This window comes from Rousettus aegyptiacus, unplaced genomic scaffold, assembly GCF_014176215.1.
Source record: "Rousettus aegyptiacus isolate mRouAeg1 unplaced genomic scaffold, mRouAeg1.p scaffold_m13_p_2, whole genome shotgun sequence".
NCBI classification, from domain to species: Eukaryota; Metazoa; Chordata; class Mammalia; order Chiroptera; family Pteropodidae; genus Rousettus; species Rousettus aegyptiacus.
In genome coordinates, this window is record NW_023416295.1 from 42441159 (window position 1) to 42466459 (window position 25301).

Here is a 25301-nt window from a genome sequence, read left to right on the forward strand (position 1 = left end):
CTCACTGAAGTATGTGTTCTAAGCATTACATCAGCAATTATTTTGTTAGACATCGACTATGCTTGATATTTTTACCTTTCTAAACAACATCTCATTGCATCATTAGTGATCTATTTTCTGTACATTGTTTATAAGTATAAGGTGGAGGGAGGACAAATCGTATTCCTAATATATTCATCAAAAGAGAGAGGTAGATTAGTGGGGAGACTGACTCTATCACTCTGGATACCTACAATGACAACAGAAGGAAGAAACAAGATACTGTATGGCATCTGCATGAGCCTTCATCATCCATTCATCACTGGATCACTGGGAATGAATTTTTTTGTATGTAACGCTGACATCCTAGAGCATACTTCATCTGGCATGCTGCTTCCAAGCTACAATGATGTCTTTCATTTTCATCTTCCATGCCATTTTATGTTACTAACCTAGCCAAGTGACAAACCTTAAATGTTAATATTCTTTTCTTTTTCTTGTCACTTGATTATACAGTGCAAGCCCTAGCTAGGCAAAGTTCTGGGAAAGAGGTAAGAAAGTCCACCAAGTCCCAGGCAGTGGCAGATTCCTCTTTCACAAAGCAGGAGAGCAAAATATCCCCAAACGAAATTAAGTCATTTCAAGGATCATCATATGAATATGAAGTGCAGGTTTTTGAAAGTGTGTCTCAAAGTTCCACCCACACAGCTGCATCTGTTCGAGATGTAGGGTTGCACCATACTGCATCCCTTTCACAAATTGCAGAAAGCACTGAGTCATCTGAAAAATGTGCCGAAGAGACCACGGGTGAGGCTCCAACGATTCTCCTGCAACTTCAGGACCTCTCTGTAAAGTGTGGCGACACTGCTCAATTCCTCTGTGTTTTAGAAGATGACTCTTCCGTTGATGTAACCTGGACTCATGAAGGTGTAAAGATAGAGGAATCTGAGAGAGTGAGGCAGTCACAAAGCGGAAATATTCAGTTTCTTATTATATGTAATGTTCAGCTGGTAGACCAAGGATTGTACAGCTGCATTGTACACAACGAGTATGGAGAGAAGACAACGACAGCAGTACTCAGTGTCGAAGGTGGTTATTTGATTTTTAGCTATGACTCGCTTCATTTCATCTTCATTGCTTTCCGCAGCTTTTCTGTCATGCAAATTAAATCAATGAATATATTAATTAGAATATCTCTCAATTAGCACTCTAGTCATAAATGACCTATGAAAGTCAGCCAAGTTATTGGCCAAACTTTTTAAGAACATTTAACTTTCCAGTCTAGATTCGGGAAGTTGAACTTTCAAATCCAGGTTCAGGAAGTTAAGGTTCATTTCATGTGCACTGCTTTTTCTAATACTTACCAAGTGGGCCACCTAGGAAGTATACCAAAGAAGGTTAAGATGTTATAGTTCAAGTATTTGTTGAGTATTATTACTGTGCCTGACACCGTGTTAAATTTAAATTTAATTGTTCCAGTTTTAGGAGACTCAAAAATTCTCATTTGCCCTTTGTATTTAGATCTGAGGTCCTAGCTGTTTATAAGGAGGCCATGAAAATTAAAAATTGGGCACTGACAATAATAGGGCTCTATCTGCACCAAAATTAATAGTCTCTAGATATTTCACAATAAATTATGATGCTTTTACAGCTTCTGATCTTCTGGGAATTATAGAATTATCTCGTGGCAAGATCATTATTTTTGTTGTTACTGTGCTTGATTCTCTACTATGTTTGAAAAGATGTGAATAAATTTGTCTGAGCAAGGGTTAGCTTCTTCCTCTCATCCATGGACTTTCTTTTTGGATATTAATGAAATAATAAAATTATTCTTCAGGTGCTAGAAGCTCATGCTCTGTATCTGTAAGCAAAGGAGCTTCACGAAATGCCACGGAAGGGAGCTGATAGAAGTTCGGGAATCTCCAGGGGTATATCTAGACCTATGACCTCAAGTTTTTCCCTGCTCTGATCATACTATTATTGAGTTGTTAGACATGAGGAGGGGGCAATACAGTGCTATGTGCACAGCCATCTCTACAGTGGATTTTGAAATAAGTCCATAAATTAACTTTAATGTATCTATAACACTCACTGAAAGGAGGTTGTTTTGTTCCTTAATCTGACATTTTGCTCTATAGTTATTTCTGGTTATATTCCCAAAGCTTACAAAAGGAATACTCAAGAACTAAGACCTAGTTAAGCAGGTGAGATGGAAAATTCCACCATCCAGAGAGTTGACCCTGAATTTAACTGCAGCTGCTAGCTAGTGCAGTAATCACACGGTTACTATTTATCTGGAGTTGTCATCTACAGATCTTATAGATGACAACTGTGGCAGTTTCTGCAGCAGTATTATTGGGAATTAGCTGCGCTGTGGAAGTGGGAGAAATATAGGTGTTTCAACCTGTTTCCTAAAGAACCTAGTGCCATCATACAGTACTTGAGCACCAAGTTCCCAGAGGGGATTTGAGTTGGACATTTTCACCCCAGGATTTCTAGTTCACTAGTTCCAACTGAATATTATTAAAGCATTCTTGGATCATGAGCACTTTTTTCCTGGAAAGTCCAGATTGCCTTACTTGTACTTATGAAAATTAAAAGATAAAATACTTTTAAGTGTTTGAAAAGTGAAGAATCAAGCAGTTATCTAGGACTAATTTTTATATGCTCCTCTTTTATTGTGGCCCAATATCTTTACATAGGCTACATAGTTATCCACGAAGATCAAGTAAGAATGTAAAACACCGTAAGTTAGCTTGAATAGAATCTTTATGCGCACAGTAAGCATAGCTATATTATATATTAGTTTTGGGACTAACATGCTGCTTTTCTTCTCATCCTAATGACATTCCAACTTCTCTAAATTCAGCACGTATTTTACTTTTACAAACACAGCTAATTTATTCCTTTTCCTAACTTTATTCTTACCTAGCCAAAGAATCACAAACCAGAGCAGTTACAAATATTTCCCTTGGTTCAGACACTAAAAGTATTAAAACACTCAAAGAGTCGCAAATTAAAACAACCTGTGAAGTAAAGAGAGCATCGTCAAAGAAAACATCAAGTTTGTCATTAACTTCATGCCAAAGACCATAAGGAACTGAGAAGCCAAGGAGTCGAGCATATTGACACAATGTCACACGAACTGTGGGGTGAGAGTGGTACCAGGGCACCCGCCTTTCTGGAGAAACAATCCCTGAGACAACTGTGTCTAAAGAATGTACCTTTTCCTATGTAATAAAAGCAATTTTGAGTTGATGACTCTTGGTTTTGCTTCTTAGTATGTAATTGGACTTTATGTAATTTAAAATTTAAAAGGTGGTTCAAGTCAAAGGAATATTTACTGGCTGAAAATGCTTAATTTCACAGAAAAAAAAAAAAACCTGAGAATAACCCTCAACGAAAGGTGGCAAGTTAGAAAATGCATGTTCCTTCTAAAAATGACTTCATCTCTTAGCAGGTGTTCAGTCAATAGACATTAAACAAAAAAAAAGAATATTCCTTTAGCTTGTGGATTGCTTTTTTGAATGCATGTAAAGGCATGCGAAATTATGGAACTAAATGTGGAAATTTCATAAAGAACCTAAAATAAAAACGTTTTAAAATCTTTCTGCCAACGTTGTCATGTACTTTATTAGCTCATCGATTTTTCTGGCATGAATTTTTTTTGATGCATTTCAGAGATGTAGTTTTCTATTATAATAAATAGAAAGTTTAATTGTATAAATCATAAAATGAGGCAGAAAGTATATGGAATTAATCATTAAAAATTTTTATATGTTTTTCCATTTTAGCCCATGAATCAATTTTGCATGAGAGGATCGAACAGCAGATTGAGGTGGAGATGAAAGGTATTGTTATATTAAATGTGAGATTTAAATAGAAACTTCGAAGGATTAATAGAATCCTTGATCTGCCTTCTTTTTTAAGTATTATTGAGAAAAGTGACATAGATATACAAATATATCTCCTAGAGTATATATTACTATGTCGCATGCCTGGTTTAGTATGCTGATGGTTACATGCATTTCACAGTAATTTGTTTTATGGTAATTTAAAATCTTATATTTAAATTTTATCATCCATATTCAACTTCATGTTTGTAGCCATTTTCAAAAGTGTGTATTAGAAAAAGTTGGTATCTTAATGCATGAAATCATGAAGTAGAAGTTTGTTTTCAAAATTACAGTGAATTAAATGGAACAATAGACAATAACCTGTCATACTCAGAATGCAACGTCATGAATGAATTATGATTAAAATGCTACTTTGTTTAGGGTGTGTGAAAATGTTACATTCCCATTCTGATGTACACTTCATGCACATATATCATTTTAACATTGATACGTCTCTTACACTGGCTTGCAGATAGCTGCCTTATGGGATCCTTATTGCCTGCTTTTCTTTGCATAACATTGTGACTTTATGGCTGTATTGGTTCGAATAAACGCCTTCTCATATTACTTTAGCTAATTATTTATGGTTATAGTTCTTGGATATATTTTTAAATAGTTAATTCTCAAAAATATAATTATTTAATCTACAATCAAAAGGATCAGAAAGGGCGTTTATTCCACTCTCTGCAAGTCAGGTAAGATTCTCCTCTTAGCCATCAAAGGAACAAAGTTTTCCTGTTCTCAAAACAAATATGCACAGAACATGTTATTTTGAAATGCATTTTTGCTTGTTCAAGAAGAAATTTCAACAGTTTGAAGAAAAGACCAGACAACGAACGATTTTCGTGTCAGAATCTTTTAAACAGAGCATGGTGTTGCGTTTATTCGAACAAATATGGTGAGTGAATTTTTTCTATGGATTTGTGAGAATCTGTAGCATGCATTTTATTTCATTTCTTATTTTGCAATTTCATTTATTTTCAACTTTTTCAAATGCTATGGAAAATAGTAAAATGCTTTATAATTTTATTTTTTTTCAGAATTATTCTCTGAGGGGGAATCTGAATGTCCAGAGAGAGATGCACGTGATGCCTTTTCAGATTCTGAAGACTTAGATCACAGCTCCACGGCTGCTAGAAGATATGCAAATAGAATATTATCTACAAGCTCTTGGCCTGACTATTTCAAGCCTTCTTTTACCCAAAAACTTACATTTAAATATGTTTTAGAGGGTGAATCTGCTGTTTTTACGTGTAGATTAATTGCCTGTCCAACTCCAGAAATGACTTGGTTTCATAACAATCGGCCTCTCCCAACAGGTCTTCGACGGGTCATAAAAACTGAGAGTGATTTACATGATCACTCTTCCAGCCTGGAGATTAAAAGGGTCCAAGATAGAGATTCTGGAAGTTATAGATTATTAGCAATTAATAGTGAAGGGTCAGCTGAATCAACTGCATCATTGCTCGTTATTCAAAAAGGCCAAGATGAGAAATATTTAGAATTTCTGAAAAGGGCAGAACAGACACATGAAAATATGGAGACTTTAGTTGAAAGGAGAGAAGACAGAATGAAGGTTGACCTGAGGTTTACTGGCTCTCCCTTTAACAAAAAACAAGATGTTGAACAAAAGGGAATGATGCGAACTATACATTTTAAGACAGTAAGTCCTGGCAAGAAAACAGATCTTATGTATGATGAAGAATATTTAGAAAGTAAATCTGAATTAAGAGAATGGCTTAATGTAGGTGAAAATTTCCTGGATGAGGAGACCAAAATTAAGTTGTACCGTTTACGAGAGGCTAGAAAAATGTTAATGGAGAAAAAGAAATTATCTCTTTTAGAAATGTCATCTGAACTAAGCTCAAGAACTTTGCAAAGTGAAGCTAGTGATAAAGGTATTTTGTTCTCCAGAGAAGAAATAAAAAGCAGGTCTGTATCTGATCTAGCTGAAAATAGAAATAAGGCAGATAATTTAACTGAGGGTATGGTCCAAAATATACATGCCCTTCCTAATCGAATGGATCAGTATGTAGAATCTAAAGAATCTGCCACAAGCTTTCAAACTACTGTTAATGAAGAAGTTCTCCAGACTGAACTAAGAATGAGCCAAGAGGCATTTCTAAGAGAAAGTCTACGAAAAGATCATTTATATGGCAGTATTCTAGTAAATGAGAATACCCAAGCAAGAGGACAACTTGAAGAAATTATGAACAAAACGGAAATCGAAGAGTCATCTAACTACCTCACTAATGTAAGGAAGAACAAGGAAACATATGAGACTCCTGAAAAGATGTCTCAAGTTATTATACCACATGCCAGTGGATCTTTTGGAACACTTAAAAATATTAAGGAAGGTGAAGAAATAGATAGTGAAAGAATAAGAAAGGATGATTTGAGAGAATCACTATACTCCACTTCCACAAGAGCCGATGAATTCAAAACTGAACAAGAAGAAAACACAGCATTTTTTGAAAATTCTTTCCAAAAACGTCCACAACGTTGCCCACCTTCATTTCTTCAAGAAATTGAATCTCAAGAAGTTTATGAAGGTGACAGTTGTACATTTGTGTGTCATTTTCAAGGATATCCTCAACCCATAGTGACGTGGTATAATAATGATATACCTATCCCACGTAATCAAGGCTTTATCATTCATACCTTGGAAAACTATTCAACATTAACTTTTTCTTCCGTTTTTCCTCAAAATGAAGGTTCTATTAACTGTGTGCTGTTCAACCAATATGGGACAGTGAAAACAACTGGTGTACTAAAAGTGAAAGCAAAACAAAGGCATGGTGTCAAAGCACATAAAGTCCCAACGTTGCATGACTACACTGATGAGGAAGAAGAGCTGTCATTGGTGTTTGACCAAGCAGAAGGCATTCATCCATCTTTGAGACAAGAGGGCCAAATGAATCTTTGTATGTTACAGAGTAACCCACCTATTCCTCCCACTGCAGACATAGAATTGCTTTCCTTTCCTGTAGAAATTCAGATAACAGCAGCAACTCCTACCCCAGAACAGGATAAAGACTCAAGAGAATTGTTTCAGTTTGAAGAGTTGGAACCTAAAGCTGTACCTCGAGATGAAGCTACTCAGTCACCGAAATACAAATTTATATTTTCATCTGATATTACTAATGAGCCGCCAAAAATATTACAAGAAATGCCAACACATGCCAGGTGTAGAGAAGGGGATTTTATAGTACTTGAATGTTTACTATCTGGTGAGCCTAAGCCAATTGTAACATGGTTTCTAAATGGAGCCCCTTTGAAGCAGAACCAAAAGTTTCAGTTTGAAGAAGTTAATTGTAGCCACAGATTATATATTAATGATGTTAATCCTCAAGATTCTGGGAAATATAAATGTGTTGCTGAAAACAATTCTGGAACAGTTGAGAGTGTTTCAGATCTAACAGTGGAACCTGTCTCTCACAGGGAATATAGTCAATTAGAAAATATTGGTAGAATTTATGAAAAATATTCTAAAGATCAAATTCAGGGAGAATCTGTAAAGGCACATTTTTATGATTATCCATCTGGTCCTTTAACTTCCCAATCTTATGTAAAAGAATATTACATAACGGAATATTTTCAAAGCCCTGAGACAACAGAGGAGATAAACCCGAAAGGCTATGTTTATTGCACATCTTCTAGGGAAAAACCACCCAGATTTATGCAGTGTGCTTCTAGGTCTATAAAAACCAACAGGCCTATCAGGGCTGAACTCATACAATGTCAGGATGAAGGAAAAGAGGGACATTTAAGTAAAAAATCAAAGCTACACCAAGCAGAGGGTACTTTTTATCCATATGTTGATGATTTCAGTGAAGATAAAATTAGGAAAGAGGTAAGAAATGATTTTGGAAAACATAGTGAATCAGAAAGGATAAATGTGCAAGAATATGCCCAAAGTGACTGTTTCTCAAATATCCGCTCTGAGAAAACTTCTGATAGTTTCAATACAAAAGACTCATCTAGCATCGCATACGAAGAACCCCTTGGTGAAGAAAGATATTACCCAAGAAGAAAGGTGAAGCACAGAATTATTGCTTTTGAAAAGTTACAACATGTAGAAAAGGGACTTCTCGAAAAAAGACCTACCAGGAAATCATTCGTTAATCCTCCTCAAAAGAAGTCTGACAATACTGACTTTCCATTAAATCAAAGAGAATCAAGATCAAGTGACCTAAAGGCAAATATGCATCAGGCAGAGAAAATGTCAAACACTGAACCAGATTCATCTAACATCATAATGAATTTAAAGCTGCTTTCTGCTCAAACTCATGAGGAATTCAAAGCACAAGAGCGGGAACAACAGAAGGAAATAGGTTTTATAGAGCAATGTGCAGTTTCTAACAGGGCTGAACATGAAGCACCTATTACATTTGACCTTAAGCAGTTTCACTCTCAAGTAGAAAATCCAGATTTAAAATCCCAAGAATTAGATAGTGGTCAACCAGAAGAAGCTTATTTAAAAATCCAGCTTCCTACTTCTGAAATAGCTGAGAATGCTGAGAACATTGTATTTGATCTAAAACAAATGTATTCTCATATAGGATATCCAGCTGAGGAGTTCCAAGGGCAAGAGACTAGGCAATGGCAGGAAACGCCTTATAAAGAAGAAATTCCTAGCCCTGAAATATTACAATTTGATACACAGAATACCTCTAAAAGCATGCAAAATAATATATTTACCAATCAAGAAATTTCTTCCGGTCAGGAGTTTTCAAACAGGACCGTGATGGAGAAGAGTTGTATTGATGAAAACACCTTTTATTTGGAAAAAGGAGTCCAACAGATACAGGAACAAAATTTAGAAATTTTAAATACTGATAGTTCTCTTAAATTTTTTCCTGAAGAAATCCATAGTGAATCATGTGCCCTACTTCAAACCTCATCTGTAGATGAAGGAGAAACTGATCTTTCTGAGAAAAAACATTCTTCGGAAAATGGAGATCAAAGTTTCATTTCACTTTTGAAAAAAGTAGCAATTGAGGGAAAGCTTTTAGAGGTTTGTAAAACAGAGGAGGAACACACACTGGAACCAGAGTTGGCCTCATTTCAAAAGCAGAATGGAGGGACTCAGGGACATGCCACTGGAATTTTAGGAGACCCCAAAGGTGATGGTCCGGAAGCAGACACACACTACAGAAAACCTTCACTGAGCCAGTGCTTTTCATTCTTGATGACCGAGGAACAACAGAATCCAAATGAACAAATAAGTGAAAAAACTGATGTCTCTGAAGAAGAAAGATGTTATGAAGAACTTCAAGTTCAAAATGAAACTTCTTTCCTCATTCCTGAAGGAGAAAAAATAGAAACTTGTTTTTCTGAAAATTTCCCCAAATTAGATGAGGCATGTACAGCAGAAGTAATGGGATCTGAATTCTCCCTAACACAATATTTACTTACTGCTGGAAAGCATGAAGTTCCTGAAACTAAAGACAGCAAGGACAAGGCAAAACTTGTCCAGAGTGAATCGGCCACATCCATGGAGGTTGAAGAAGTAACTTTCAACACTGTGTATGAATATTACAACCAACAACAGGAATCACTAGGTCGCCCATTTTCTCCTGAATCGGATATTTCAATTGATGTGGGAAGTATAACCAGTGAAGAAATCTCTGAGTTAGATCAATTTTATACCCCACCAACCTCTGTTGAACATTTTGAAACTCCAAAGTCTCCCGATTTATATTTTACTCCATTAGATACAACTAAACAATCCTCAACACATTCGGGAGATGAAACTGTTCAAAGAACTACACCTTTAGAGGAAGCTGCTGAAAGGTACTCAACGCCTTCTGAAGGTGAGATAACAGAACGATATTCCACACCCCCGGGGGAGGCTCTGGAGAGATACTCCACACCCCCGGGGGAGGCTCTGGAGAGATATTCCACACCCCCGGGGGAGGCTCTGGAGAGATATTCCACACCCCCGGGGGAGGCTCTGGAGAGATATTCCACACCCCCGGGGGAGGCTCTGGAGAGATATTCCACACCCCCGGGGGAGGCTCTAGAGAGATATTCCACACCTTTAGGAGGAGAAACAGTTGACAAATGTTCTATCTCTATTGGAGGACCAAACCCCACTGGAAACGTCAAAAGGTACCCATCAAAAATAGAAAGAGAGGACAGTACACCAAATGAACATTTTCATACTCCTACTGGAGAGAGAAGTTCAGCTTATGAAATGTGGCGTTCTGATTCATTTGGTACACCAAATGAAGCCATCGAACCAAAAGACAATGAAATGCCTCCGTCTTTTATTGAACCTCTGACCAAAAGGAAGATATATGAAAATACAACATTAGGCTTCATCGTTGAAGTTGAGGGCATTCCAGTTCCTGGTGTGCAATGGTATAGAAACAAATCTTTGCTAGAGCCAGATGAAAGAATTAAAATAGAAAGGGTGGGGAATGTGTGTTCTTTGGAAATTTCTAACATTCAAAAAAGTGAGAGAGGAGAGTACATGTGTCATGCTGTAAACATCATAGGGGAAGCAAAGAGCTTTGCAAATGTAGACATAGTACCCCAAAAAGAAGGAGTAGTGGCACTCCCACCTCCAGTAACACATCAGCATGTCATGGAATTTGATTTGGAAAATACTGCATCATCAAGAACACCTTCTCCTCAAGAAATTGTCTTGGAAGTTGAATTAAGTGAAAAAGATGTTAAAGAATTTGAGAAGCAAGTGAAAATAGTCACAGTTCCTGAATTTACTCCAGATCATAAAAGCATGATCGTGAGTCTAGATGTTCTTCCATTGAATTTAGCAGATCCAAATATGGCTTCAAGAGGGGAAGAAGACAAAGATCTAAAAATTGACTTCGAAGTATTTGAAATGCCTCCTCGTTTTATAATGCCTATTTGTGATTTTAAAGTTCCTGAAAATTCAGACGCTGTGTTCAAATGCTCAGTCATAGGCATCCCTAATCCGGAAGTTAAATGGTATAAAGAATACATGTGTATAGAGCCAGATAATGTTAAGTATGTGATTAGTGAAGAGAACGGAAATCACACCCTTAAAATTCGAAACGTTTGTCTTTCCGATAGCGCAACATACAGGTGCAGAGCTGTGAATTGTGTAGGAGAGGCTCTCTGTCGGGGATTTCTCACCATGGGAGATTCTGAAATATTTGCTATGATCACAAAGAAAAGTAAAGTAACTTTAAGCAGTTTGAAGGAAGAATTAGTCTTAAAACACAAATATTCAGACAGCTTTTTTGAATTTCAGGTTGTGGAAGGGCCTCCTAGGTTTATCAAAGGTATATCTAACTGTTATGCACCATTAGGCACAGTGGCTTATTTTCAATGTTTAGTTCGTGGTTCTCCAAGACCCACAGTTTACTGGTACAAAGATGGGAAACTGATGCAAGGAGCAAGGTTCAGTGCTGAAGAAAGTGGTATAGGGTTTCACAATTTATTCATAACGAGCTTAGTAAAAGATGATGAAGGTGAATACAGGTGTGTAGCTACCAACAAATCAGGAATGGCTGAGACCTGTGCAGCACTCACCCTAATTTAAAGTTTCTTGTACGATGTTTTAATGCCTCAGTAATTATTACCATCAATTCGAGTGCTTTCATATTTTTAAATTATATAGATTTAATAAATTTCAAAATATGTCAACTCTATTTGAATGCATTACTTTGAAGTCCCCTGGGAAAACATGCTCTCCATGTAAACATCTCTTGTTTGTAAAACATGTAAATATTCTGTTATCTAAACTGTGGAATCATCACTTGTGTCAATTATGCTGTGAAAAATCAAGCACAATTAAATATTTTTTTGGCTACCTAATTGTTTGTATTTCTACTTTACTCTCATTCTACCCCACCTCCCACCCCCAAAGTGTTTCAGCAGAATGCATTCTCTTTTAGCAGCTAAACTATATGTAAAGTAAAATGTAAAATGGGAGATCTTGTCAGATGACCATGCAATGACATTGGTAAGTGAAAATCTCTCCACTCTGAGTATTTTATTTTTGAAATTATAACCCTTTTGCAACTAAATCCATGCTTATTTACTTGGACTTAGATAAATGACAGAAACAAGTAACTAACTCTATAATCAGTTTTACGTTGCAATCTGAATATATTTTTTATCTCTTTAAAAATATTTTTGTTATTAATATTTCTCTTCTTAAGTGTCTTAACTCTTGCTGGTTTTGAAGGGACACATGGTACTGATTGGATAGAGTTCATCTGGGTATTTGCAGAATGTGCAAATAAAGAGCTTCCACTTTTGGAAAACATCTCATTTTCTCAATTTTCTAGATGGCATCAAGTGTAAAATGCAGTATTAATATTTGCCTGAGGAAAAAGTAAACTACTGTATAACATTTATATAGATTTCGAACTGCAGTCCAATTTCAGAATCTTTAAAATTAGGAAAAAGGAGGTGGAATGCTTTTTGAATCGAGGCAATATGGTGATTTGTGTTTCAGATTATATACAACTAACAAGATAGTAAGCTTTCCTGTCACTTTCCAGTTTTAAAACTGGAAATTAATAAGCATTCAAGATTCAAGATTTACATATGTTTCTAAGTGACATTTTTTTTTCAAATTTAGAATTTTAATATATTCACAAAATCCTTGGTATTGTATCTATGTACCAATGTGAACATAAATCTCATTAAGTTGTAATTCAATTTTTGTTATCTGAAAATGAGGGTTTGGAGCAGAAGTCCTCAGAGTTAATTGTTCAATTCTATGTGTTATCCCAGTTGCAATTTTTCTTAATATAATTTAGAATAAATTTTAATTTTGTAACAGATGATGAGAGAAACAATAGAATATAGTAATAAAATTATCTTCCCTCCCCCACTCTTAAATTATTCACTGTTATTTAATGACTATATTCATCGCCTGCTTTGAGCAATTTTTGAGTACCATAATTGTATTAAACATATTAATTCTAATTTAATTCTAAAAAAATTAAACATTTAATTTAAATTTAATTTTTAAAAGAATTCAAATACACTTACTTTCCAATTATGCTTACTATGTTTATTTCATCTATTTATTACCTTTTTATTCTCTCAATGGGAGTTCCCTAAAAGCCTTCCAACTTACATAAGCAATTTGGAGTATGTACAGAATATAGACAGAGCAGTCAGACTTATACTCCCACCCCACCCCTAACCTCCGTATCCCTCCCTCCCCCAAAAAAATCTTGTTTTACTTGTTTTGAGTCACCAAAACTCATCAAGATAGATACACTATTGTGGAACAATCATTTCTGTTTCAACCAGCGAGTATACAATATCTGTGATAATAATTATAGATATAATATGACACACCCTAAATCTCCAAAATAAAATTAATTCTATAGTTTAGGGACTTAAGGATTTATTCTACTTTTAGTCACATAATGAAGGTTTAAATAAATTAGAAATTCAGGTCATGATAAACATGACAAGCACACTTTACCCAAATATTATAGAGCATAGCAACGGTTCGAACCTGTTTCTTAAAAGGAAGGAAAGGAAAGGAGAGGAGAGGAGAGGAAAGAGGAGAGAAGAGGGAAGAGGAAAGGAAAGCAAAAAGAGTAAGAAAAGAAAAAAGTTTTAATGCCTTATTGGATTTTCATGAAAGACTGAAAAATATACTTTTATTCACGTAAGAAGGAAAGCCTTATTTGACTTTGCTCATTAGAATTCTGTTATTCTCAAATGCATTATACTTGATATGCAGAATAATAATGAATAAAGAAAAGTAAGCCTTGCCCACACTTGGCTTGTTTATTAATTGTTATAGATAATTAAATGGAATTTTTTAATTTTCTGACTCAATGGCACATAACTTAAAAGCCTGAAATATTAATTTCTCTGATGTTGGATAAAGAATTCATTGTATTACACATAGTAGTGTTTAGACATAATTCTTAACTGCTCCTACAACATGTATTTTTAACTACACTTTTCATGTTTCAGCATATTTGTATTCCTTTTCCTATCTTTTTTATGGTTAATATACCATGTTTAAAGGTAAGGGAAAATATTTCAAGATTTGCCTTTATAGATGTTTTCGCAGTTCAAGTAAAGGTGTGTGTTGGGGGGGGAGGTGACACGAGTAACATATTATAGATTAAACGTAAAGTTAAGTGGTCACCATTGGTATGTGAAATAAATTAATGATTTTATGACTACTAATTGAAGTAATAAAAGTATATGTATTCTACATGCTGTAAAGAAGTTTTACCAATACATTTACAACTAACAGACACTAGAGTCCTTCCTCATGCTTATACATTAGAACAAAAAGAATCAAGGCATAAGACTATTCCATATGATGCAGATGTAGTGAACAAATAAAATAATAATACTGCTTTTTAGTAAAGCAGTAAAACTAGTATTAATAGAGCTGTTCTATATATTTAAAGATCTAATGAAAACCTAATTCTTTGTTATCGCATTGCAAATCTTTCATCTTGTCATCCAATACACTGTTTAAAGAGTATCTGTTATTCACTGCTTTGTTTTTCTGTTCAATAATGATGTATAGGTATTTCTTGCTAAATAAAATATAACCAAGTTTTCTTTCAAGCTAAAGTTTTATTTAAAATGTAAAAGAAATGGTTCTTGAAAATGCTGATAAGTAAAGCAAAAGGGTACGGTGTTCTCTTCCTACTTCCAACTAGCCAGCCAGCCTGTCCAAGGACAGAGTAATATACCGTAGTGAAGTGCTAGAGGAAATTCACAGTAGTTTAGTTTTAGATTATCTGTGTCTAGATTATGTAGAGATTCTCCGTGTGTGATCTCAGTTTTAGGTTCACGCCTTTACTGAGTATGAACAAGGACTCTTGCTCCTTGGTCATAGCCAAATCCTTTGGGCCCAAAGTTCTTTGGGTAGCATCCTGTGCAGTAGATTTCACCTTCTTTCTCACTCAGAGCTGTTGGTTCTTCCCACACTTGGCGCATTGGAAACAGTTTTTGTGCCAGAGCTTTCTAGCTCCAATTATCGTCTCAGCAGCACTTACAGAATTTCCACATCTGGACCACTTCTCAGCACCTCCGTTCTTCTGAGCAAATTTATAAGTGTTTGGATTTGTTGCAAGCCGGTAAGGTTAAACATTCTCTGGCTTGATACCCAATTTCTTGCCATATCCATGTTGAGCATGCCAACATCTTTGGCTCATACTTCTTTTCATAGCAGGAATTGCACTTGATCTCTTTATCATGAATTGTCACTTTTATACTATCTAAATTTTATCTGCAAACCATGCAGAGAAAGCAGCAGCCATGGAAGCTTCTCCCATCACACTGTACCTTTTTCTCATTGCACTGGGTCCTCCCACCTCCCCAGAGGGGCATTTTAAGTCTAGAAGTAGGACCAAGCACCACGGGCGGAGTTAAGGGAGGCAGGGGGAGGAGTACAAGGGGAGTCAGGGAGCCACGATCTAGTTTTTAATGTCAGAGTTTTCTCTCATTTCTGATTCTCCCATTAAGTTAATAACTTAAGTCTTATTATAAAAGCTTTGTTGACGTACTGAGGCAATTTACACAGGCAAAAGAAGGCCTTCATTTCTAGTAACTGAAAACAGTAGTTCTCTTACAAATTCAAGTTAAACATTTCCTATATAGCCCCTTATTTTTAATAATGGCTTTTATTTATAAGCAGTAACTGGGACACAGATGTTTTATTTTGGAAATAATCGATCTCCATTTTGATAATGAGGATATTTTTAAATGCAAGAAAATTCTAAATATAAATAATAATTCTGAATCTTTTTTAGAAAGTGATTTAAATAATGCTGGATTCCTTTATTATAAATATTTAGCCAGCAGTTTTTCAGACTTTAGAATTGGGATTATATCACAAAGGGAAATGTGTAAGAACATCTTTAAAATTTATAAACTCTAATACGAATGAAGCTGACTGAAAGTTGCATTACTACAGTATGTATAAGCACATAGTGTGATACAGTAAATTAAGATTAAACAATTAGAAATGTTCTTTTTGATAGATTAATCTCAGGATAATCTAATGATTTCAGGAATAAAGCAGAAGAAGGCCACCAGTTGGTACATAATTCTTTGACTTTTATTTTTGTTGTTTTTACATGAAATTGATAGTAAAATAATCATCATTTTTCCCCATACAGAGTTTTCTAGTTGTCTTCTGTCTGCTGAGGAAGAAGGACTCCAGACCTATAGCTCTGACCTTCAGCTATCTAATAGAAATGAAACACTTGAACTTTTGTCTGAACCTCCAGTTCATTCAACTAAATTTGATTCCAAAAAAGAAGGCAGTGTCCCAATTTTTATCAAAGAAATGTCAAATGCTGAAATAAGCATAGGAGATGTGGCTAAACTGTCTGTTACTGTCACTGGTATTCCCAAGCCTAAAATTCAGTGGTTCTTTAATGGAGTAATGTTAACGCCTTCTGCTGACTACAAATTTGTTTTCGATAGTAATGATCATAGCTTGATCATTCTGTTCACAAAACTTGAGGACGAGGGAGAGTATACATGTATTGCCAGTAATGAATATGGACAGACAATATGCAGTGCCTATCTAAAAATAAATTCCAAAGGACAGAGGCACAAAGAAACTGAACCAGGATCAGCAGTGGAGAAACCTCTGGGAAATCTTGAAGGTCCTTGTCCTCCTTACTTCCTTAAAGAGTTAAAACCAATTCACTGTACTCAGGGGGTCCCTGCCATCTTTGAGTACATGGTGATTGGAGAGCCTGCGCCCACCGTTTTGTGGTTCAAAGAAAACAAACAGCTTTGCACCAATGTATATTACACTATCATTCATAATCCTGAGGGTTCTGGGACGTTTATCGTCAACGACCCTCAGAAGGAAGACAGTGGCCTCTATGTTTGTAAAGCAGAGAATATGTGGGGTGAGTCCACCTGTGCCGCAGAGTTGCTTGTGCTTTTGGAAGACACAGACATGACTGATGCCCCCTGCAAAGCCAAGTCCACACCAGAGGCTCCTAAAGATTTTCCCCAGGTGTTGTTAAAGGGCCCTGCAATTGAGGCATTTGACTCAGAGCCAGGAATTGCAGCTTTCGTAAAGGACACCATTTGGAAGGCTGCACCCCAGGCAGTTCTGTCAGATACTGAAAAAATATCCCCCGGTGCCACATCCAAAGAAGAAATTAGTTCATTAACAGTCAAGCCTCTGAAAACTTTATTAGCTGAACCTGAAGGGAGTTATCTACAATCTTTAACAGAAGAACCTCCAGCTCATTCATATCCAACTTCTGGGGTTGAGGAAGCACTTTTACCAAAACAAAAGACAGTATCTTCAGTGGACAAAGAGCAAATAGGAACTCTTCAAAAGCAAGAGGCACAAAGTGCTCTCATCATGAGTCAGAACTTAGCTGAGGGACATGTGGAAAGTTTCAAGAGTCCTGACATCGAGGTCTCTAACATAAGCTATGAGCCCCAGGTTCCTTCAGAACACACGTGCACAGAAGAAAGTGAAATTTTGATGGAAAGTGTGTATCAACTGGAAAGTACAGGGCTAGATTTGGTGGCCAGGACTGAGGAAGGCAAGTCCTTAAGTTTTCCACTAGCATGTGAAGAAAAGCAGGTACTGCTCAAGGAAAAACATTCTGACAACTTGGTGATGCCCCCTAACCAAACCATTGAGTGTAAGAAAGAGCCCATGGCAATACAGGTCGTGCAGGAGGTTAGAGGAAGTGACAATCTTTCTAAGGAAAGTTTGCTTTCTGGTATTCCAGAAGAGCAAAGGTTAAACCTGAAAACTCAGATCCGCAGGGCTTTGCAAGCAGCAGTGGCCATTGAGCAAACGAGCCTTTTCTCTGAGTGGTTAAGAAACATTAAAAATGTGGAGGTCAAGGCCATAAACTTTAGCCAAGAGCCCAAACGCATTATGTGTACCTACCTTATTACCTCAGGGGAGTCTCTAACAGAAGAATTAACCATCGCTATTGAAGGCATCGATCCTCAAATGGCTAACTTGAAAACTGAATTTAAGGATGCCTTGTGCTCTATTATATGTGAGGAAATAAACATCTTAACAGCCGAGGATCCTAGAATTCAGAAAGGAACCAAAACAGGCTTGCAAGAAGAAATGGATTCTTTTTCAGATTCACAGACTGTTGAAGCAATCACTGAACCAGAAATTGAATCTAAATATTTGGTCTCAATGGAAGAGGTCAGTCACGTTAATGTGGAAAGTCAGGTCAAAGTTGTGGATACCACAACTGTCCCTGATGGGATTGCTACAGCTACTCTCTCTGATGAAAAACAGGATGAGTTACCAAGACCATCTGAGGGTAGCTTAATCGAAGAGGCTGGTCCTATAATACATAAGCCCTTGGTGGACACTGTTGCTGAGGAAGGTGACATCGTAAACCTCACGTCATCCATAACAAACGCCAAAGAGGTGAACTGGTATTTTGAGAGTAAACTGGTGCCTTCAGATGAAAAGTTCAAGTGTTTACAAGATCAAAATACATACACACTAGTAATCGACAAAGTAAATACAGAAGAACATCAGGGAGAGTACACCTGTGAGGCCCTGAATGACAACGGAAAAACAGAAACTTCGGCAAAACTCACTGTAGTCAAAAGAGGTTGGATTTTAAGGATTAAATGGATAAAGCTCTAACATTCACTGAATTGTACTGTTCAGGTTGCATCACTGAATTTTCACTGATCTGCCACTGCCAGAATGCAGTTGATTTAGAGTAAGAATACTCAGAGACATAATCATGGTTATTAACTCTTCTTTCCCTTTACTGCTTTACTGGGTAATATGTTATATCTACATTACTACTTATTTTTTAAATAAAATGTGTTTTCATATATTTCATAATACCAATACATATGCTTTTTAGTTTATTTTTATGTGGAAATACTTTAATACCATGTAATAAAAAGCTGTCAGCGAACACTTAGCCACTCTAAAATTTCCAGTCTCACCCATAAATTCAAAATAACCATGATTAATTGTCCATTTATGTGTTTTGTATCTATTTCTTTTTTGCTGTTGTTTCACTTATCACTTTATATAGGATATCATGTTTTTTCACATTCTCAATGTTCCTAGTCAGCATGGTATATTTAAAGAGTTATCATGTTGTTATGCACGTAAGCCAATAGCATCACATTTTAATTTTTTTCACAATTCACTGCAAAGTGCTGATTGAATATGTTGAAAGCTGCTTATTGTCTCCTTTTGCCTTCAATGATCTTTCTCATTTTCCAGTCACTTGTCTTAAACTGCTGCAATCCTTCTCACCAATTTCAACTGTCTTACTTCATTAACAGAAACAAAAGTTAGAAGGAAAAGAAAAATGTGGTATGCCTGATACGGAGGTGTGCTAAAGGACTCTGCTTCCCTTTGCAGCTGCCCCAGTGATCAAGAGGAGAATCGAGCCCCTCGAAGTAGCCCTGGGCCACCTTGCCAAATTCACCTGTGAGATCCAAAGTGCCCCCAATGTCCGATTCCAGTGGTTTAAAGCTGGCCGAGAAATTTACGAGAGTGACAAGTGTTCTATTCGATCTTCAAATTACGTCTCCAGCCTGGAAATTTTGAGAACCCAGGTGGTTGACTGCGGCGAGTACACCTGCAAAGCTTCCAATGAGTATGGCAGTGTCAGCTGTACAGCCACACTAACTGTGACAGGTAAATGCCGTACATCGAATCGGGTGTTATCATCTCATTTCATATTGTTGCCTAATTTGCTTTTCATACAGGGTCATGATGTGCTTGTCCTACCAACTGGAGAGACCAACAGCCCAGATGGTAATGTAGTGACTAGGTGCTGCAGAACCTATGTCAGACAAGAAATTATTTACAGTCGTATTTCTAACAATGGCTAAGGAAAAAATAAAAAATAACTTAGTATTTTGAGACGAATGTTAAGGAATCAAATGAGAAGTGGCTCCTGAAAGTTTGGTTTTCAGGGAATTTGTTTTTACTAGGTTTTTTTTTTTTTTAATGACTAGCTTGGAAGAAATTCTTGGATAACTACTGACAGCTTGGCCCTTAATATAAAAAATTTCAGGACAGTTTAGTGCTACTACAAAATAAATAATATCCCAATGAATTTAATAATTTGGAACCAGTTAAGAACAGAATTCACAGTGAGGAAAGCCAGAGCATAAAACTAAAGTTAAACAAATCCTAATGTGAGACAAGGAGCCAGCACAGGACTGTAAACTAGGATTTTCACCCTAAGCTTTATTACTAATTTAAAAATAAGAGTAACTACACACATATTCTGTTCCCAATATTTAGGTTCCCTGGATGACTTTCGATTAGTTAATATTCATCAAGTGTTTGTATTCCCTCATTTCCTTCTCTCTCTTTTCCTCTTTGTTGCTTTATTCCCAAGGGAAAGCGTGAGTATGAACTATGATTTAGGGTCAGGGGTAGCTACAACCCGCATTGTTGAGAGAAGCCATGCACTAATGTCAGACCAGGACTGTTCCTTAATCTTCATTTTCAATGAGAATCTGAAAGGGAAAGGCAAATGTAGCACATCGGTTTGACCTGAATACGTTAGGGTTCTGTGTAGCTTTCTCTACTCTGCAGACCTTTTACATATCAGAAAAAATAAAATCTAGGTCTGTGGCAACCTGACCTGTGGTTTTCACTTTGTGATCAAAGAGTCTCCATGAAATCATATGTATGGCTTTATTCTTCATGACACTCTTGGAAATTTCTTTACCCACATTAGGCCAATTCAGTAATGGGACTGATACCCTTCAAACAATAAGAAAGAGGAAGGAGGATGATTTTTTAAAGCTCAGAAAGAGAGATTCCTAAAGGCTTGTTTCAAAATGCAGTATAGAAGTGGGAAATTACTGCTATAAATATTTTGACAAGCTTGAAATGACTTGAGGGCTTTCATTCAAAGTTAAGCCATTTAAGGCTTCGTCAGTTATTGGCATGAGGGTTGGAGAGACTTTACAAAACTGCTAAAACTTTTTATCACTTAATATTTCTATTCTTCAGGTACATTTTATTTATCTTCCTTATACAGTCTTCTAATTAGGCAGAATAAAAGTATCAGCTGCATTGCTTATCAAATAATTCAAATAATTAATCAGCTCTAAAATGCACAAATTGTTAACAATAATAAGTTAATGTTGCTAAATAAAGGAGTATCTGTTCTTTCCTTTGATAGAAACATTGAATGTGCTGTCTCTTCTATAAAGAACACTCTCATCCCTTTCTTTTAACAAATCTTTTCATTTTATTAATACATTACCCTATTTTAAATACCAGCTCAAATCTGTCTAAAGATATAACTCATTTTTCTCTTTCTTGAAATATAGCAATACAGCAAGAGCTTTGGTAGGGACAAAACATAATGCTGGAAAAATTTCTTTTGCAGAGGCATATCCACCAACCTTTCTCTCCAGACCTAAGTCCATTACAACTTTTGTGGGTAAGGCAGCCAAGTTCCTCTGCACAGTGACAGGGACTCCTGTGATTGAAACCATTTGGCAGAAAGATGGGGCTGCTCTATCACCTTCCCCTAACCGCAAGATTTCGGATTCAGAAAACAAACACATTTTAGAACTCTCAAATCTTACAATTCAAGATAGAGGAGTTTACTCTTGTAAGGCTTCTAACAAGTTTGGAGCCGATATCTGCCAAGCTGAGCTGATCATAATCGACAAACCACATTTCATTAAAGAATTAGAGCCTGTGCAATCGGCTATCAATAAGAAAATCCACCTTGAATGCCAAGTAGATGAAGACAGAAAAGTCACCATTACATGGAATAAAGATGGACAAAAACTCCCACCTGGGAAAGATTACAAGATCTATTTTGAAGATAAAGTAGCATCACTTGAGATTCCACTAGCCAAACTAAAAGATTCGGGCACCTATGTTTGCACAGCTTCAAATGAGGCTGGAAGCAGCTCATCTACAGCAACAGTAACTATCAGAGGTAAGAAATGTGTGAATGTTATTTTTCACTTTCTTCTCTGAAAGGATGCCTCAGTAGAAGCACCGATGTAGTTGGTACATTTTGTTATTAAAATAATTTCATCCAAGCAAAACTTTTGGTTTGGGGAAAATTCTGTCATTTGTTTGATTTTAGTTTTTCAATCTTCTTCACAATTCACTTAACTTTTGTTCTTTTAAAACATTCTGCCATTAACAAAGATTGCTTTAAAAAGTTCAAGTGTCTAGGAAATCCTTAACAATTCTTCTTTCATAAAATTGTTCTTTGTATAAGTGGAATTTGCTCACTTTTGTTTTTGTTTGTTCTTTTTTTTAAATCAAGAAACTGAGAAAGTGTTTTAGAATCATTGAAATTTGGAAAGTTATTAAGAACACCACAACCTTTTCAGAAATTTCATGCAGATATTTTATGTGTGTTGTGTCTTTTTGTTGTATATGTCTACTTATCTTTTGTGGAATTTATGCTTCAGCTATCTTTTCCTTTTTCTTTTCTTGTTAACTTGATGTAGAGCCACCATCCTTTGTGAAGAAGGTGGATCCCTCTTATTTAATGCTCCCAGGTGAATCAGCACGCCTCCATTGCAAGTTGAAAGGCTCACCTGTGATCCAGGTTACCTGGTTTAAAAATAACAAAGAACTTAATGAGAGTAACACAGTCCGCATGTCTTTTGTCAATTCTGAGGCTGTGCTTGATATTACTGATGTAAAAGTTGAAGACAGTGGGAGTTACTCATGTGAAGCAATAAATGACGTTGGCAGTGACAGCTGCAGTGCTGAAATAGTTATCAAAGGTTTGTTTACAGTCCATCGTTTCGTCCATTATAGTCCATTGTTTTTCTGTGAAAAGATTCTTTTTACTCGTTGGTAACATGTGACTTATTCAATGCTTTCATGCTTTTTAGAACCTCCTTCTTTCATCAAAACTCTTGAGCCTGCAGACATAGTGAGAGGAACAAATGCCTTCCTTCAATGTGAAATCTCAGGCACTGGACCATTTGAAATTAGCTGGTTCAAAGATAAGAAGCAAATTCGAAGTAGTAAAAAATACAGATTAGCTTCCCAGAGATCTCTTGTGTCTCTGGAGATCTTTTCTTTTAATAGTGCAGACGTCGGTGAATATGAATGTGTTGTTGCTAATGAAGTTGGGAAGTGTGGCTGCAGTGCAACACACTTATTAAAAGGTTAGTGCTTGAAAAACTGATGCCTCTTTAATAAATTGTCAAAATAGTTTTCTTAACCCATTGAAGGAAAACTGGTACTTTCCCTTTCAAAATATATTTTGCTTTTGATTTGACCTGGGACCTTGGAGACAAAGTCAGTGACCTTCATCTAGTCTTGTTTTGAGACCAGTGTAAATATTTAGTCTCTGAAAAAAAAAGTGAAACTACATACAAGGCCATTTCGTCAGCTGATAACCATGTATCTTCTCTGCTTCTTTCTCTTGGATAGAACTGTAATTCCTCTTAAATTTTATTTCTTCTTCTTCTAATTAACCAATACTATGGGATAACAGTTGGACAAGATAAATGTAATCTGGATAAAACACTTAAATATATATGGTGTTGAAACTGTTTGAAAAGTGATAAGTTTTGTATGCTTTCTTCCTTTAACTAGAACCACCAACCTTTGTAAAGAAAGTAGACGATTTTACTGCACTAGCAGGACAAACTGTTACCTTACAAGCTGCTGTGAGAGGGTCAGAACCCATCTCTGTCACGTGGATGAAAGGACAAGAGATCATTAAAGAAGACGGAAAAATCAAAATGAGTTTTTCCAATGGTGTTGCAGTCTTGATAATCCCTGATGTTCAGATTAGTTTGGGCGGCAAATATACATGCCTGGCCGAAAATGAAGCTGGAAGCCAAACGTCTGTTGGGGAATTAATAGTTAAAGGTTCGTGTAGGAACATTTTAACTTTGAACCAATATTTCCACTTATACATGAAACCCTAGATACATATTTTGGAATTCTAACTGTTTAATACCATTATAGAACCTGCCAAAATTGTCGAGAGAGCAGAACTGATCCAAGTGACAGCAGGAGACCCAGCCACACTGGAGTATACAGTCACAGGCACCCCAGAACTCAAGCCCAAATGGTACAAAGATGGCAGACCTCTCGTTGCCAGTAAAAAGTATCGAATAAGTTTTAAAAACAATGTTGCCCAACTCAAATTTTATTCAGCTGAACTACATGATAGTGGCCAATACACGTTTGAAATTTCCAATGAAGTGGGCAGCAGCTCCTGTGAGACAACTTTCACTGTACTAGGTCAGTATCTCTAGAACCTATGCTACACAGTCCTTCAAAAACCAACAGATGACCAAAAATAAAATCACTGAGCAGTCTTCCATATTGACCTTTCTTCCTTTCTTGTGCCATGAACAGATCGAGACATTGCTCCATTTTTTACCAAACCCCTACGCAATGTGGACAGTGTGGTTAGCGGAAACTGCAGGCTCGACTGCAAAATCGCTGGCTCTCTCCCAATGAGGGTATCTTGGTTTAAGGATGGTAAAGAAATAGCTTCTTCTGACAGATACAGAATAGCATTTGTGGAAGGCACAGCCTCTTTGGAGATAAGCAGAGTAGACATGAACGACGCAGGGAATTTCACTTGTCGAGCCACAAATTCCGTGGGAAGCAAGGACAGCAGCGGAGCCCTGGTCGTGCAAGGTTGGCTGGAGACTTGCGTTTCATTCTTGCTATAGACGATGTTCGAATTAAGCCTTCTTCCCTTCGATCGCGCCGCTTAACTCTTTGAAATTCTGTCTTATTACCCCTTCTTTAGAACCACCCAGTTTTGTAACTAAACCTGCATCAAAGGATGTTCTGCCCGGCTCTGCAGTCTGCCTGAAGAGCACCTTCCAAGGGTCTGTTCCTCTTACAATCAGATGGTTTAAGGGTGACAAAGAGCTGGTTTCCGGTGGAAGCTGCTATATTACTAAAGATGCTTTAGAAAGTTCCCTGGAACTCTATGCTGTAAAAACTTCCGATTCAGGCACATACACCTGTAAAGTCAGCAACGTCGCCGGAAGTGTGGAGTGCAGTGCAAACTTATTTGTAAAAGGTTTGCAGTGTTTTCTTGACATCATCATGCTACCATTGTTCTAAGTTCTTTCCCCTTTCTTAAGTCTCTTAATAACGTCTTTCCTTCCACAGAACCTGCCACATTTATTGAAAAATTAGAGCCATCACAGCTCTTGAAGAAGGGAGATGCCACCCAGCTAGCCTGCCAAGTAACTGGCACCCCTCCAATTAAAATAACATGGTTTGCAAATGATAGAGAAATCAAGGAGAGCAGCAAACACAAAATGTCTTTTGTGGGGTCCACTGCAGTTCTAAGACTTACAGATGTTGCCATCGAAGACAGTGGCGAATATATGTGTGAGGCCCAAAATGAGGCTGGCAGTGACCACTGTGGTAGCATTTTAATAGTCAAAGGTTTGTGTTCACATTGCCCCTTGTGTTACCAAAGTTTTAATCCATGCCACAAATTCCTCCCC

The 25301-nt window shown here is 36.7% G+C and overlaps 1 protein-coding gene and 1 pseudogene across 10 annotated transcripts in view; one reads left to right on the forward strand and one right to left on the reverse strand.

Moving 5' to 3' along the window:
- Nucleotides 1–25301, forward strand: part of TTN (titin) — a 265304-nt gene that overhangs the window by 48980 nt on the left and 191023 nt on the right. For 4 of the 10 annotated variants that reach the window (XM_036235761.1, XM_036235762.1, XM_016152569.2 and 1 more), the window contains 3 exons: nucleotides 3774–3830; nucleotides 15992–18442; nucleotides 19219–19497. In XM_036235761.1, the coding sequence (XP_036091654.1) occupies nucleotides 3774–3830; nucleotides 15992–18442; nucleotides 19219–19497 (2787 nt within the window). Of the gene's footprint in view, nucleotides 1–3773; nucleotides 3831–4915; nucleotides 12370–15991; nucleotides 18443–19218; nucleotides 19498–21214; nucleotides 21779–22304; nucleotides 22587–22697; nucleotides 22977–23409; nucleotides 23689–23787; nucleotides 24067–24183; nucleotides 24472–24586; nucleotides 24866–24957; nucleotides 25240–25301 lie in introns of those variants that run through there. The other 6 variants (XM_036235757.1, XM_036235759.1, XM_036235758.1 and 3 more) reach the window with 4 other exon arrangements.
- Nucleotides 14667–15200, reverse strand: LOC107514657 (annotated as a pseudogene).